The sequence below is a fragment of the Hemicordylus capensis genome, chromosome 2 (genome assembly GCF_027244095.1).
Source record: "Hemicordylus capensis ecotype Gifberg chromosome 2, rHemCap1.1.pri, whole genome shotgun sequence".
Lineage (NCBI taxonomy): Eukaryota > Metazoa > Chordata > Lepidosauria > Squamata > Cordylidae > Hemicordylus > Hemicordylus capensis.
The window spans coordinates 315,775,979-315,793,363 of NC_069658.1; the positions used below are offsets into that span (position 1 = coordinate 315,775,979).

Below are 17,385 nucleotides of genomic sequence, written 5' to 3' on the forward strand. Positions count from 1 at the left end.
TCTTTCAGCAGGGTTTATTCCTGTACAATTACTTATAGGGGATAAGTAATTTCTCTACAACAATAAAGGCTGGGTTAAAAAGTCAGGTTACATGGGGCGGGAGTACCAGGATCAGCCTCAATCCCAGCATTCCACATGAGCAACCTAACCCAGGCTGGGCTGCCCCGGCCTGGGTTAGGCTGCTCCTGAGAATAGCCTCAGTGTTGTCTAGAGAGGCCCACGAAGAAAAGAAAGGAATGCCAATCTCCCACCAGGCCTTTCTGGAGTATGAATTGGGAAGTAACTGATGTTCATTCAGATTTAAATCCATCAGTAATCTACAGTGTGGTACATTAATAAAGATGTGATGAAATCAAAGTCAATAAAGGAATCATTAGAATTTGAGAGATTTTCCAATAGAGTTGGTATGAAAAGTCTCCTTTGAAAGAATCAAAGTTGAGAATTAACAATACTTCTTAGTACTGTGCCTGGTTATTCTGCATCTGAATGGCACTCCATAGAATCTTTTCTATGTAACTCCTTTAACTGAAGAGTCACAACCTGCAGCCCACCATCCCTCCCTGAGGGTCTTTAAGAAACAGCTGAAGAGCCATCTTTTTTGAGAGACATTTTAAATTTATCTGGTGGGGTTTTAACTGCTTACCTTTTTAACTTGTAATTTTTAAATTTGGACTTAATGGGTTCTGTTTTCAGCAGTGTTACTAATTTTATATTGTTTGTTTTCTTTTGTGAGCCACTCTGAGCAGTATTGTACTGGAGGAGTGGTGTATAAATGTTTTAAACAAACAAACAAACAAACAAACAATGATCTTTATGCACACTTAAGTTTCTCAAACCTCATTGACTTCAGTGGGATTTACACAGCTTGCATGCAGGTTCCGTTCTTTCAAACATATTGTTAGTACCACACATTTTAGGACTGAGCCATTAAAATGTAAACTTACATGCCAAATTGTGGAACCATAGCAATAATAGGGGTTCAATAAAAATAGGTGTATGAATTGGGGTGGACATTTTATTTCCTTAAATACATGTTTATATTAAATATTAAAGTGGCCCACCCCAAGGACTGATGGACCCTGATACATTCCTTAGGGCTTTGGGGGATTTTCACCTCTCCCAATGATGCTCTATTAAAATGGGCACTTAAAAAAAGTTCTCCTCATTCCCCCTTCAACACTTGGAACAGTCCCAAACAGCCATTCAAATTGTGGGTGTGATAATAACTTGTTAAGAAAAATGTGACAATTCTGAAAAGTATAATTACAGTTTTAAATAAATAAAATATTTACCTGTTTTTAACTGGTGAACCATTTACAGTTGTCCCTTGCCAACCGTGGTTTTCCCAACCACGGTTTTGAGTATGCGCTAATGAGATTTTGTGACTGCCCTCATGTAATGCGAACCAAGTATGCACAAGTTATCACATGATTTGGGTACAGTAGCAAGAAGCACGAAAGTGAGAGAAAGAGGCAGAGGAGAGAGAGAGAAAGAGAGAGAAGAAGAAGAAGAAGAAGAAGAAGAAGAAGAAGAAGAAGAAGAAGAAGAAGAAGAAGAAGAAGAAGAAGAAGTTGTTTGCGCAGTGGCGAACTGCAATGGACCTGCTGGGCAGGCTCTTTGGTTTGAGTGACTAGGGCTTTGTGGCGAGAGAGCTAGGGAGTCAGTGATGCAGTGTTTTCTCCCCTCCCTTCATGCCAGGACGTCCGAGGGGGACTTACCCTGCAGGGCTCTCTTCGCCTGCCTGTGGGAGAGGTGACAGAGTTGGGGCACTGGAGACAGGTATGTTGGTGAGTTGGGGTTAGGGTGGCAGGTAAGGTGGCGCAGCGGGGGGCGGTGGTGACTTTGCAGGCATCTTTCATGGTAATAGCCGGGAGAGGCAGCTGAGGATGAAGCAGCCCCTTGCACCAGTGTGTGTGAGGGGGGGAGCTGCCTATGTAATCAGGAGTGACTGAGAGGGTCTCTGTACCAGGCAGGGAGCCATCATGGTGGGGCTGTTTGTGTGCATCCTGGCCACAGGTGGGAGAAAGGCAGAGTTGTGGGCAGAGCTGGTCAGGAGCTGAGGTGGATCATGCTTCGCCTCTAGTTTGGGTGATTGGGGGCCTGGAGGATGGATATTGCCTGCAGGTATGCAGTGAGCAGTGGCTCTCCCCAGGCTCTGCACCCTGATCAGTAGAGAGAAGCAGGGGAAAGGAAGAGAAAGAGGTGGAGGAGAAAAAGAGAGATGGAAGTCACTGGAAAAATTAGTGCTTTTCAACTTGTTTTAATTTGTTTCCCCTTGTGTTTGAATGGATTTTAGTGAGTTAAAAAAAACAACCTTGGTTCTGAGGTGCTTTCACTACCATGGTTCCCCTAAACCCCTCATTCTCATTGATTTCTATTGCTCGCCAACTGCAATTTTGCCAACCATGGGGTTTTGCTGGCACATAACCATCACGGTTGGTGAGGGACGACTGTACAGTCTTATGACCTGTTTTGATAAATTTCAGGATAGTAAAGTATTACTTACCATAGCACCAGGATATGGAGATACACTCAAAGAATACAAGAAATAGGAGACTCATTCCACTTGCAGAGTAATAGTCAAAAAGCTTGAACACATATAGTCCACCCTGCAATGTATAAAAATAAGCTCAGTGAAGTATAACTTTTCCTGACTTCAGTTTGCAGACATCACTTCTATTTGTATAATTTGGAAGGAATATTAAGGCCTATGAGCATTCATTAACCACTTACCCTGGTGTAATTATAACCTTTAGGGCCTTAATAGTGCAAACGATCATATATTGCCTAATATACTGCTAGGTACTATACAATTTTAAAAACCCACCAAATCCCTGCTTGTAGCTCTAAATCTAAATAAACATGTCACATGAAAAAAGGGAAAGAAGATTGAGTCATTAAAAATAAACCACACTGGTTTATATTATTTAGCTCTTTTTAAAGGTTAACAATGACCAAAAACTGGTTTGATTTCCAAAAATATATATGTGCATATGGATTTTGCTCCCCTTACAGATTGCCAGTAGGGATGTGCAAAAAATTTCGGGCATAGATCAATCTGTGCCCGAAATGAGAAATTTTGGGTGATTTGGGGCCGAACCAAATCACCCCCGATGCCCCTTGATATTTTTCGGGGCCAAACCGAATCACCCGAATTTCGGGGCCAAAAAATTCAGGTGATTCAGCTCATGACCGATTTTTTGGGAATTTTTGAAGTTTTAGTGACTTTGGGGCAGTTCGGGGGCATAGCATGGGATCTGGGCAAAAAGAGTGGGGTGGGGTGGTAGTGCCTAATGGGTGCGGGCTACCACCCCAATTTCAGGGGGATTGGGCAAAGGGCTGATTTTTGTGGAATTTCTGAAGTTTTTGTGTCTTTGGGGCAGATTGGGGCAGAAAGTGGGGCCTGGGGCAGAAGAGTGGGGTGGGGTGGTAGTGTCTAATGGGTGGAAGCTACCACCCCAATTTAAGGGGGATTGGACAAAGGGGTGATTTTTTTGGGAATTTTTGAAGTTTTTGTGTCTTTGGGGCAGTTTGGGAGCAGAAAGTGTATCTGCCCCAAAAGGGTGGGATGGAGTGGTAGTGCCTAATGGGTGGAGGCTAGCACCCCAATTTCAGGGGGATTGGGCAGAGGGCTGATTTTTTTGGGAACTTTGAAGTTTTGGTGTCTTTGGGGCAGATTGGGGGCAGAAAGTGGATCTGCCCCAAAAGAGTGGGGTGGGCTGGTAGATAGTGCCTAATGGGTGGAGGCTACCACCTGTCCCCAATTTCAGAGTCATTGGCCAGAGGGCTGGATTTTGGTGAATTTCTGAGGTTTTTCTTCATAAAGTGCTTTGATTCATTCATCATATTCATAGTAAATGCGAGTGTGAAAAAGTGAAAGTGGGGTCATGAGAGTTCTTTAATTGAAAAAAATCTCATTTGCTATCATTGAATGAAAATTCACACCTCAGAAAATAAGAGAATAACATCCCTTCAGAAAAACTTCTGAGGGGACGGATGAAATTGGGGACGGGTGGTAGCCTCCACCCATTAGGCACTATCTACCAGCCTACCCCACTCTTTTGGGGCAGATCCACTTTCTGCCCCCAATCTGCCCCAAAGACACCAAAACTTCAAAAATTCCCAAAAAAATCAGCCCTTTGTCCAATCCCCCTGAAATTGGGGTGGTAGCCTGCACCCATTAGGCATTACCACCCCACCCTACTCTTTTTGCCCAGATCCCATGCTATGCCCCTGAACTGCCCCAAAGTCACTAAAACTTCAAAAATTCCCCAAAAATCAGCCCTTTGCCCAATCCCCCTGAAATTGAGGATTGGGCACTCACTTCCACTCATTGGGCACTACCACCCCACCCCAAAATTTTGCCCCTGGGCCCCCTTTCCCCCCCAAATCGATTCAGATTCAGATTCGGATTAAATCCGAATCTGAACCGAATCAAGGGTGATTCAGGTGGCCCATATTCGGGCACAAAACAGAACAGGGGTGATTTGGTTCGGGTCCGGAACTGAATCACCGAAAATCCAAATTGCACACCCCTAATTGCCAGTACAGAATTCTGGGAATTGTGGAAAGACTGTATGGTTAAGACAGATAACATAGTGTTAAAAGTATTTATATACTGCTTTTCAACATTTAAAAATGTTGCTTACATAACATAATGAAATGAAGAGATGGTTTTCTGTGCCAGAGGGGTTCACACTTTATTTATTGATCTATCATATTTATATACTGCCTTATATGTATATCCCTAGGCAGAGTACACAATTTAAAACACAACAAATATAAAACAGAGTAAAACCAATTAAATCAATTTCATAGAATAAAAACAATTAAACGGTTTGAAATTAATTTCAATTAAATGCCTGAAAAAACAGGTGTGTCTTGAGGGTCTTTTTAAAAGCAGTCAGATATGGAGATGCTCTTATTTCAAAAGGGAGCATATTCGAAAGCCCTGGGACAGCCACAGAGAAGGCCCAGTCCCGAGTCACCATCAAACAAGCTTGAGGCATCTGTAAACAGACCTCCCCAGGTGATCTTAATGGGCACCAGGGTTATGACAAAGAAGGCGCTCCTACTGGCTGCCAGTAGGTTTCTGGGCAAAATACAAAGTGCCGGTCATAACTTATAAAGCCCTAAATGGCTTAGGCCCTGGGTATCTACAAGAACGTCTTCTTCATTATGAGCCCCAACGCCCATCAAGGTTGTCCGGAGATATCTGTCTCCAGTTGCCGCCAGCTCGGCTGGTGACCACACAAGGACGAGCTTTCTTGGTTGCTGCCCCGAGACTGTGGAATGCACTCCCTACTGAGATATGATCCTCCCCATCACTGACAGTTTTTAAAAAGCATTTGAAAACCCACCTCTTCACCCAAGTTTTTTCAGTTCTTTAAAATTTTAAGGTTTAAATTTGTAGGTGATTTTTAAATTGTTAAATTGTTTTAAGTTTTTGTATATATTTTAAATTGTTTTATGCTATTGTTTACTGCCCAGAGATGAAAGTTTGTGGCGATGTACAAATTTGATAAATAAATAAATAAAAATAAATAATAAATAAATAAATAAATTAAATAATAAGTATCAAGCCGTTAAGCACTTTGTATCCACTCTGAATCATATCGGTAGCCCGTGAAGTTATATTAAAATTGATGTTATATGGTCCCTTCAGGTTGTCCCAGAAACCAGTCTGGCTGCTGCATTATGCACCAATTGTAGTTTCTGGACTACGTACAAAGGTGGTCCCACATAGAGTGCATTACAGTAGTCAAGCCTGGATGTTACCCACATATGTACCACTGTTCTAAGGTCATTTACCTCCAGAAATGGACATGAATGATGTATCAGCCAAAGCTGATAAAAAGCACTCCTGACCACTACCTCAACCTGAGAGACCAGAGAAAGTTTTGGATCCAGGAGCACTCCCAAGCTATGTATTTGTTTTTTGGGAGGAGTGTAACCCCATCTAGAACAGGCAGATCTAAAACATCTTTCAGGTCCTGACCTCGCCCCCACCATCAGTACCTCTATCTTATTTGGATTCAATTTTAGTTTGTTATCCCTCATCCAGCCCATTGCCACCAGGCAGGTATTTAGGGAAATTAATGCCATTTCCTGATGAAGCTGATATGGAAAAATATATTTGGGTGTCATGAGCATATTGATAATACCAAACCTCCTGATGATCTCTCCCAGCAGTTTCATGTAGATTATTATTATTTATTATTTATTATTTTACACAGTCAGACAGGTGTTATTGACTGGTTTGTTTTATCTTCTTCTTCTTCTTCTTATTATTATTATTATTTTGCATTTATATTCCGCTCTTCCTCCAAGGAGCCCAGAGTGGTGTACTACATATTTGAGTTTCTCTTTCACAACAACTCTGTGAAGTAGGTTAGGCTGAGAGAGAAGTGACTGGCCCAGAGTCACCCAGCTAGTTTCTTGGCTGAATGGGGATTTGAACTCAGGTCTCCTCGGTCCTAGTCCAGCACTCTAGCCACTACACCACACTGGATGTTAAAGAGCACTGGAGACAGTATGGAGCCTTGTGAAACTCCATACATTAGTTCTTGCTTTGCAGAGCAAAAGTCTCCAAGTGACACCACCTGGAATCTACCAGAGAGGATAAACAGAACCACTGTAGAAAGTGTGTGTGTGTGTGTGTGTGTGTGTGTGTGTGTAGGGAGGGGGAATCCAGGAATAACTTCAGTCAGAGTTGGCACCCTACTCTTTGCCCAGTTAGCAGGGGACAACAGGGATTAGTTATGGGAGGTGAACAAGAAAGCAAAGAATAAAATGTTATGAAATATGGAGAAGTTGCTTGTACAAAAATATCTTGCATAACAAATATGTTTGTATTTGTTGTAAACAACTGATTGATTGATCGACATCCCATACTCTGTAATTTATATTTTGCTCATGTTCCGTAACCTAATGAATACCATTGGTTAACATTTATTATAATAATGTTGTCTTTATGGGGTTGTTCTATTCTAGTATCACAAGTTCTCAAAAGTTCGCAAAACACAAGTTAGAATCACAAGTTATCCTAGTTCGCAAAACAAGATCGGATCCTCAGTGGCTTTATATTAATTGAATCAAAGAAGCTCAACATTGTAGCCCGGCATGAAACCTAACAACATGCCTGCAAATATAGGTATTATGCTCAACTACATTATGCAAATCACAAAACCTTTAGAGGATATTAACTTCTAAAGATGTAGAAAAAATTGGAAGCTCTCCTTTCACCTCCCTCTTAAATTCATTGACATACAAGATTCCCCACCCCCACCCCCTTGTTTGGTAGAAAATACAACCATAACAATTAAAAATAATATAGCTCCAACACATGTCTTACCTGAGTAATATTTGACAGCCCTATCAGATAGGAAATGATGCACACAATGGCAATGAAAATTTCTCTTCGACTGCGCAACAACTTTGGAAATTCATCCACTAGAGCTGTTATGAATCCTTCAACAGTACAGAACTGAAAATGGAAGTAGAGGTTACACACACACATACACACACACACACACACACACACACAAACCCCCAAACAGTATTAGATTCAGCTATAGAAATCCTCACTCTTCTTATGGTTTTCCTGCAGTTATTAATAGTTTCATGTACATGATCACCAGTCTCAACACATACTATTATCCACTTGTGCTGGGGGCCCTATCCACCCCCAGGCACAGTACCTCCAGTGACTGATGCTGGTGTCTATCTGATGTTGTTTTTTAGATTGTGAGCCACTTTGGGACAGGAATCTATCTTATTTATTTATTATTTCTCTGTGTAAATCGCCCTGAGCCATTTTTGGAAGGGTGGTAAAGAAATTGGATAAATAATAAATAATAATAATTCTTCAATGAGACTAATACTAGTTGATTTCATAAGTAATGGTATAACTTTGGCATTTTGTTCTTGCAATCACATTGGAGCACAAGTGGGTTATCTATAGAACAACTTTCAGGGGAAACAACAAAACATATCAGAAAACTGGGAATGCTCTTTATCTGGTACAATGTGTGATTGGTCTCCACTTAATAATAATAAAGCTAATTTATTCCTTCTGAGGATCCAAGTTAGAAACCTCATAAATTCTCAACCTGATTTAGATCCCCATGTACCCACGGATGCTGGGTACACTGGAGCTGATACTTCAGTTTCTTCTTAACATCTAGAGTAAACAGTTTGTTTAACATGGGTATGCTCCTGAAAGCTGCCTCTCCATGGTGAGTGAATTATCATTGCTCTGCTAAAACAATTACTTAGCATATGGTGTTCTGCCATCACATCACTATAATTCTTATGTTGCCTTTCAACAAAGTGTTCTCGGAAAAGGGAATGAGATAGTTCCCTGTCCCAAAAGGGTTCACAATCTAAAAATATAACAGCCACTGGTAAGATGCTGTGCTGGGGTAGGAAAGGACAGTTGCTCTTCCCTTGTGAATCACCACTTTAAAAGTTGCCTATTTATTTATTTACATATTTATTTATTTACATTTATATCCCACTCTTCCTCCAAGGAGCCCAGAGCGGTGTACTACATACTACACCGCTCTGGGCTCCTTGGAGGAAGAGTGGGATATAAATGTAATAATAATAATAATAATAATAATAATAATAATAATAATAATAATAATACTTAAGTTTCTCCTCACAACAACCCTGTGAAGTAGGTTAGGCTGAGAGAGAAATGACTGGCCCAGTCACCCAGCAAGTCTCATGGCTGAATGGGGATTTGAACTCAGGTCTCCCCTATCCTAGTCCAGCACTCTAACCACTACACCATGCTGGCTCTTTGCCCAGTTAGCAGGGTTTTCCACTCATACATTCAGAATGTTTGCACTCCTGATCTACCTTTCTGCTAGTCAATGGAGAGAGAGCTAACTGGCCTAATGGTGGCAAACATTTCAACATGTTACACCTGAGATAAGGATCATATATCACAAGAGGCCAATTTCATGGCATCCTGGGATGATCATTTCACAGTGTATAAAAAATGAAGTGACTGGAGAGGATGAAAAAGAAAAAAAGTATCCTGACCCTTAGGCATATCTAGTTTTAAAAAATATTAGGCTACTTTCCCCAGCTATTTCAGTAGCCTTAAGCCACATTCAGTTAAGGATATTTTTGATCCAATTAAATTCACAGCAGTTTTTCTAGAATGAATTATTAATGTTTTTATTTTTAAAAATAATTTTAGGCTTAATGAGTGAATGAACAAACTCAAAGGTTATTTTGTTTATTTTCAGTCCATTATGAAACATCTGTTGTGGTTGGTGTGTACAAAAATCTAAAGTAAGCTAGACTGAGAAGAATCATGTTTGCACTGATAATTTTTTATGTGACTTTCGATTTTTTTTAATTAAGCAAGATCTTAATGTTATCTTCTCAGTGATGTAAGTTAGATCTGTGATTTACTCAAGAACACCCAATGAATTTCATAGCTGAACCATTTGTCATATTAACCTGATTCTCCCACATCAAATCTCAGCTATATATCTGCTGCATTGTGTTGGCTTAACTGGTGCAGTAATTTGGCATTCTTCAAAATACTGTTTGTTGGGAGCTGTGCAATATAGGCATCCAGTGGTTCCAATTGACAACTGACCAATCCAGAAGTAACATGGCATTACTCATGCTGGCACATGGGCATCCTGATGTGTTAGACTCCTCTCAAAAGCTTCTCCTCAGAGTGAAGTTGCAATGCTTTATGGTGGGGCTCAATATAACAGCTGAACTGCCCGCAATAAGGAATCCAGTTCTGTTGGAGTCAAGAATGGTCTGCCTGGCTTAAGGGATTTTTCCTGTAAAGGATCCTGTACTGAACTATTAAAAGGAGGGAGCAGGATTCTAGATCAATGGAGCCCATGCTGATGATAAGTTAAGTCCCCTTCTTTCTTGCATAGAATTGTGGGGAAATAACTAAGGTCACCCAGCAAATATAACCAAACTAAGGAATATTTTCTGGGCGGGGGGGGGGGAGTGGAGGATATGGGGTCAAGTCTTGACAATTCTACTTCTCTGAGCAGATTACTACCAATTTTAAAAACTTTTACTGAGCCAAGGAGGAGTTTTAATGTGTTTTTGTTACTGCAGACACTAACATGGAAAGACTGTAGCAAAAATGGAAAGATTGGCCACTAGAGGCATGATGGGATGTTAATAGGTCTCTCTTGGTCAGCTAATAGCCAGAATTGTTTAGTTGTTGAAGGCTAGTGCCTGTTTGGTTATTTTATTCAATGACACTGTCTCAGTATGTGATGTTTTAGTTTCTTAATAAATCTTTGTTGTTGTTGTTTTTTAAATTCAGCCTACTATTTTCAGATCATCTTTTGTTCTAAACCTCTTTTCCATGAGAACATACTCTGCTGTGTGAGAGTTTTAATGTCTTTCCTCATACTCCTCAACAGGGCTATGGGACCAGAGCTCTGAGATTGGCAAATAAAATAATTAGCCTGAATAAGAAAATAAGGTTTTTCAAAGAGGGAGACAGGACAGAGGATTGAAAAGTTATAAGGTCCAGGTTTGAGCAGTGGCATTTCAAAATGGAGATGCTCCTAAAAAGCCACCGAATCAGCAGGGTCTTACAGACAGAGCACCCTGTCAGAGAAGGAGAAGAAAGACAAGCCTGGGACAGTGCAGATGATAAAGCCTCTGGGATAATTTGTTTATTGGTGAGTGACTCGTTATTGGTGCATTTAAGAAATAAACAGCATGCAAAGGATATGTGGGAGACACTGAAGAAATTGTACGAAGGCAATTCAGCTGTCTCCAAGGTGTATCTAATTATAAAGATATGTAATAAGAAACTAAAGGAGGGAGAGGATCTGTCTAAGCATGTAAATGAGATTTTGGAGACTTCATTAAAGCTGCATGCACATGGAGTAATTTTGCCTGATACAGTTCAGATTGGATTTTTATTGGACAGTCTTCCTGAGTATTTTGAGCCTATTGTAAATGTATTGGAGTCCAAAGACTTTTCCCACACAAGTGTGAATAGCTTCACAGTGATATTTGTGGGCCTATGCAGATCAGCTCATTAGGGGAAACTATCATAGATGATTATTCAAAATATACATTTACTTATTTGATTAGTGAAAGGGAAAAAAGATATTTGTAAAATTGAAGGAATATGTTGTAAGAGTTTGCAATAAGTTTGGAAGGAAGCTTCAAATTCTGAGATCAGACAATGGATCTGATCTACAGATCAGATATATATACAGGAAATGAGATAACTGAATATCTAAAAAAGGAAGGAATTGAAAATCAAAAGACAATGCCATATACTCCAGAATGAAATAGCACTGCAGAAAAAAAGAGTTTTTGGCTAAAAAGCATATGCCTGTGTGCCAAAGTCTAAAATAATCAAATTGAACTGCAGGTGTGAGGAAGGGATATTAGTTCGCTATGCACCAGGATGTAAAGGGTATAGATTATTTGATCTTGCCACAGAAACCATAGAAATGCAAAGTGGTGTATTTTGATGAAAAAGAAAATTTGACTGCTGACAAAGTACCAGACAATACCAGACATTTAGATACCAAAAGAGCCAGAACAACAAAAATCAGAGAAAAATGATGTAATTATTGTGCCAAATAACTCTCCAGCACAAATGAAAAAAGGGCCACATGTGTGATAAAGAACCAAAAACAGCCAATAAACCATGTGAATACAAGAGATATCTATACAAACATAGTCTCCCCATGAGTAAAATGACTTGGTTAATTAAGGTTTATTCTATGCAGAAGTTTTATGATGCATGATTGTGCAATTTGAAGCCTTAGGGGTGGTTCATCAACACTACAGGTAAAGTGTTACCATAAAGAATGACTAAAGAGCATATAAGGTATGAGAATTGTTTTGTCACCTAAGTTTTAAACACTTGTTACATTGTTTATTGTAGAATCTATGATGTTATATTTTTACATTTTAGTCCTTCATGAAGAAGTTTAAGAGAAAATTACTGGAATCTGGACTTTTTTTTTTTAAGGACTAACCAGCAAGGACTAAGTATATGACCTGAACTAAGGAATCATCTCCATGAGCTTCAGATGAAGTTGAAGAAATTCATACCTCACTGCATGTAGGAGGAAGATGGACATTTTTAGGTTCTAGGAGACTAGATTTGTCTGTGACAAGCAATTGTTATTTAGCCTATACAGTGGACATTGTATTTGTATGATTTTCCCTTGAAATATGCATGTTCATTATGAATGGGAAAATCCCTCATGTGTAGCATTCATTCTCATGCTTATATAAGAATTTTTGGATGGCTTTTGGCACACTCCTTGGTTTTAAGTATTTGGATATATGAAACATAATTAATTACATGTATATTTAGAAAAATACATCATTCTATATAGTAACTAACTATCCAGAGCAAAATGGAGAAAAAAAATTAAGGCTCAGTTAGAGATAAGGTCCTCACCAAAAACTAACAAAGGTGTGCCGGCAAAAAGACTCTCATATATTACTAAAGAAGAAAATGTACAAGAACCTAGTACATGGAAGGATATTGATTAAATGCCAGCTGACCAAGCTTGCAATTGGACAATAGCTGCAGAAGAAGAGATCCTATCTCTACATAAAAATAATACCTGGATAATTATAGAGCTGCCTATGAAAACAAAAATTGTAGAGTGCAAATGGGTTTTCAAAGTGAAGCAAGATGCAGAAGGAGATGTCCAATGCTATAAAGCAAGGCTATTAGCTTGGTGAGGATTATGATGAAATTTTTGGCCCAGTAGTGAAGCATTCTTCTATAACAATGCTCCTCTGCATTTCATCAGCAAGGACAATGTACATAGACCATTTCATGTAGATTTCAAAACTGCATTTTTGCATGGTGATATTAAGGAGGATATTTACATGGAGCATCTGCCAGGGTTACAGAAACCTGCTAATGAGAGACTTGTGTATAATGTCCAAAAGAGAATTTATGGGCGAAAGCAAGCAGCAAGGGCCTGGAATGCAAAACTAAATCAGTTGCTAATTAAACAAGGGTTTAAAGCCTAGTTTAACAGCAAGGAAAAGCTGACTCTTGTCTATATTCCAGGTTTAGAAACAATAGATGGACTTATATACTGTAGTGTTGATGATTTGATTGTTTGTGGTCGAAGTAGAGAAGATAGTGATGAAATTGTAACACATTTAAATAAAGAAATCTAAGTAAAGCAACTGGGGAACATTTCCTATTATCTCGGAATACAAATAGAAAGAGAACAATATCATTCTCTTTAATAAGAGAACAAGAGGTTATCTTCTTAATCAGAAACAAAAAAATAAAAGATTGATTAAAATCTCTAAATCTCACAGATGCCAAGGAAGTGAGTACTCATAGGAACATAGGAAGCTTCCATATACTGAGTCAGACAATTGGCCCATCTAGCTCAGTATTGTCTACTCAGACTGGCAGCGGCTTCTCCAAGGTTGCAGGCAGAAATCTCCCTCAGCCCTAACTTGGAACCTTCTGCAGTTCCCAGAATGGCTCCATCCCCTAAGGAGAACATCTTACAGTGCTCATACATCAAGTCTCCCACTCATATGCAACCAGGGTGGACCCTGCTTAGCTAAGGGGACAAGTCGTGCTTGCTAACACAAGACCAGCTCTTCTCTTACTCCATGGAAGCTAACTTCGTGAAGTAAGATGCAAACAACGAGCTTCTTCCAGACAATGGGCAATATAGAAAGGCAATTGGGAATCTTCTATATATTGTGATAGTAACAATACCAGACATTGCTGGAGTTGTGGGAATTTTAAGCAGGAAAGTGAGTACACCCCTCAAAAATGATTGGATTGCAGTTAAAATACGGGGTAGGTACCTTAAAGGTGCAGCTCATCTAAAACTTAAATTGCCAGTAAGTAATAATCCTAGATTAGTGGGTTACGCAGAGGCAGATTGGGCAGAAGACAGAACAGATCATAAATCCACAATCGGATACCTGTTCTTTTATGGAGGTGGAGCGATTATTTTGTGCAGTCAAAAACAAAACATTGTTGCTCTTTCCTCTACAGAAAGCAGAATATGTGTCACCCACTCAGGCTTGCCAGGAGATGGCATGGATACAAAAATTGTTGCAAGACTTTGGAGCAGATGAACCAAAACCGACTGAATTGTCTGAGGACAATCAAAGTTGTATTGTGCCATCACAAATGGAGAAGACAAAATCCAGAACAACACATATTGATACAAAACACCATTATGTACATGATGTACAAAGTTGAAATACTGCCTAACAGATAATATGTTAGCATAGCAAATTTACTCAGAAACCAATTGCCAAGAGATCATTTTCTTGCATTGCAAGAGATAATAGGAGTTGTTGTTCAGTGCTCGAGTAATGAGAAGTAGTGTTAGAAGTGAACACGCCTAAGCGTTGCTCTTAGCACTGCAGTAACCTCTTCTGGCCACTAGAGACATGATTAGATGTTAATAGGTCTCACTTGGTCAGTTAAGAGACAGTTGGAATTGTTCAGATGTTGAAGGCCAGTGCCTGTTTGGGTATGTTGTTCTATGTCTCTCTCAGTATGTGATATTTTTAGTTTCTTAACAAATCTTTGTTTTTTGAACTCAGCCTACTGTCTTCATATAATACTTTGGGCTAAACCTCTTTTCCACCAGAGCATACTCTGCTGTGTGCAGGTTTTAATGTTTCTCCTCACACCCCTCAACAACCTCCTATCCCAATAAGTATGCATTACAATCTAGAGTCTATCTACATGGAAGTCACGAAGACCCTTTATCAGGTATAGATCAGAGCTGACATCAGAGCTTTGTATTGTTAGGCAGCTGCTAAGGGCCCAGGGCTGATCTGTGGAACCACCTCTGAGCCTAAAGAGTTTAATGGTGGAACCAGAGCACTCTTTTGGGAGCCACATAGGAAGGAGCAAGTCCACAGGGGGCAGTTTGTCAAAGGTCACCTGTAGATGGACCTGGTATCTGTACTGGCTCTTCCAGAATGCTAGAGAATGGTCCATTGGCACTTCAAAACATATCACCTTCTGTTTACTTCACAACAGAGATACTTTCCCTTTCACTTGTCCCTATGTATGTGGTATTATCAGTAGCTTTCCCTTGTCTATTAACTCTGTGCAACAGAATAGAAACAGAAGTTTTCTGAATCCTTCAGGGTAAATAGTTTGTGCACATTTGAAATGAAATGCTTTATCTAATATATTTTCTCATGCAATATCTTGTGGAAGCTTAGATAATTTTAGATAATAAAAAATAATATGTTTGGTGATGTCTCAGACTTGCCCACAAATTACCTGTTACCATATTACATTTTACAATGTGATATCATGTGTTGACAAAAGATTATCACGAACCATTGAACAACTGTTCCATATTGAACATAGTTATTATTTGTTTATCAATACTGCATCTGTGTTACCTGACTGTCAATTCCAAGCATCAGCAACATGGAAAAGAAGAGTATTGCCCACAATGGAGAAACTGGAAGTTGTGTAACGGCTTCTGGATAGGCTAAAAATGCAAGTCCAGGACCTAGTGTTGGAAACAATGCATGTGTGGTCAGTTTTACAACGAATGCAAATACAGTGGTCTATCTTGCATTGCAAATTTACTGAAATCTTTTATAATAATGTGTATATCCTATTTCTAATGGGCACATGCCCATTAAAAATAGGATATTCTAATATCCCTCCATGCACTGATGGTAGTAACCCATTTGGGCTCCTGCACTGCTGCTTAGAAGCAGTTTTTAGGTATTCCGTAGCAGCCTCATTGCTAAACCTGCAGGGCTGCCTTTGAAGTTGTGCAGCAGCTTTGATGAGTTGCCATGGAGCCAAATATGTTAAACAACAACAACAACAACAATAATAATGTTGGGAAGGACTCGATGTCTGGATAAAACAAACCAGTCAATAATACCTGTCTGACTGTGCAAATCATCATCATCATCATCATCAATATTTGATTATTGGTCAATATTTAGTCAATATTTGCACAACATAACTGGAAAATCAAGCATCACCAAGACCTGGCAATGGCTTAAGAATGGCAACTTGAAGAAAGAAACAGAGGGTTTAATATTGGCTGCGCAAGAACAAGCACTAAGAACAAATGCAATAAGAGCAAAAGTAGAAAAATCAACAACAAACACCAAGTGCCGCCTTTGTAAAGAAGCAAATGAAACAGTGGACCACCTAATCAGCTGTAGTAAAAAGATTACACAGACTGACTACAAACAAAGGCATGACAAAGTCACAGGGATGATACACTGGAACATCTGCAAAAAATACAAGCTACCTGTAGCCAAACATTGGTGGGACCATAAAATTGAAAAAAAACTTGTAGAAAATGAAGATGCAAAAATATTATGGGACTTCTGACTACAAACAGACAAACATCTGCCACACAATGCACCAGATAACTGTAGTTGAGAAGAAAGAAAAACAAGTTAAAATAATCGACATAGCTATACCAGGGGATAGCAGAATAGAAGAAAAATAAATAGAAAAAATCACCAAATACAAAGATCTACAAATTGAAATTGAAAGGCTGTGGCAGAAAAGACCAAAATAATCTCAGTGGTAATTGGCACCCTAGATGCAATTCCAAAACATCTTGAAGAGCACCTCAACACCATAGGGGCCACAGAAATCACAGAAATCACCATCAGCCAATTACAAAAAGCAACTTTACTGGGAACAGCCTCTATTCTGCGACGATATCTATAATAACAGTAACAACATTGATAATAAAATCCAGCCATCCCAGGTCCTTAGGAAGGACTCAATGTCTGGATAAATCAAAACAATAACACCTATATGACTGAGTAAACAACAACAACAATAATAATAAATTAATAAGCTGGTAAGCACTGGCAGCAGCAGTTGCAGCTGTCTCATGTTACAGATATGATAGTTTCAGAATTCAGTGCTGAGAATATACATGTAAAAATGCAGGGGGAAATATCTTTAAAACAAATATTCTGACAAAGTATTCTGACAAAATACTGTTGGTGTGCTGCACATAGTCATAGTAGTAGTAAAATCCCTGCCTTGAGATTGTTTTTAATGAAAGGTGGTATATAAATTTAACAATAAATAAATTTAACAATAATTTTAAAAAAACCCATACAATTAAAAGCACTTTTAAACTACAATAAAATACAACTAAAAACAAAAAATAGAATTAAAAACCATTTAACAAGCATTTTAAGATCCGGGGTAAACACTGTTATCTATGACTTTGTAAGAAACATCTACAACATTTCATTCTTTCTAAATTATAAGCTATCAAATTAAAATGTGTTGTTTCATATTAGGAATAGACAATTTCTCTCAAACTGGCCTTGGATTAGCTCAGAAATGATCCAAGTTCTTCTTTTAAAAATTGGAAGAACTTA

General features: G+C 39.1%; 1 protein-coding gene across 2 annotated transcripts in view; it reads right to left on the reverse strand.

Annotated features, from left to right (window-relative positions):
* SLC6A1 (solute carrier family 6 member 1) overlaps positions 1 to 17,385 on the reverse strand; it is a 174,685-nt gene that overhangs the window by 17,422 nt on the left and 139,878 nt on the right. For both annotated transcript variants that reach the window (XM_053295472.1, XM_053295473.1), the window contains exons 10-12: positions 15,406 to 15,518; positions 7,355 to 7,486; positions 2,507 to 2,609 (exon numbers count right to left, since the gene is read on the reverse strand). In XM_053295472.1, the coding sequence (XP_053151447.1) occupies positions 2,507 to 2,609; positions 7,355 to 7,486; positions 15,406 to 15,518 (348 nt within the window). The remainder of the gene's footprint in view (positions 1 to 2,506; positions 2,610 to 7,354; positions 7,487 to 15,405; positions 15,519 to 17,385) is intronic.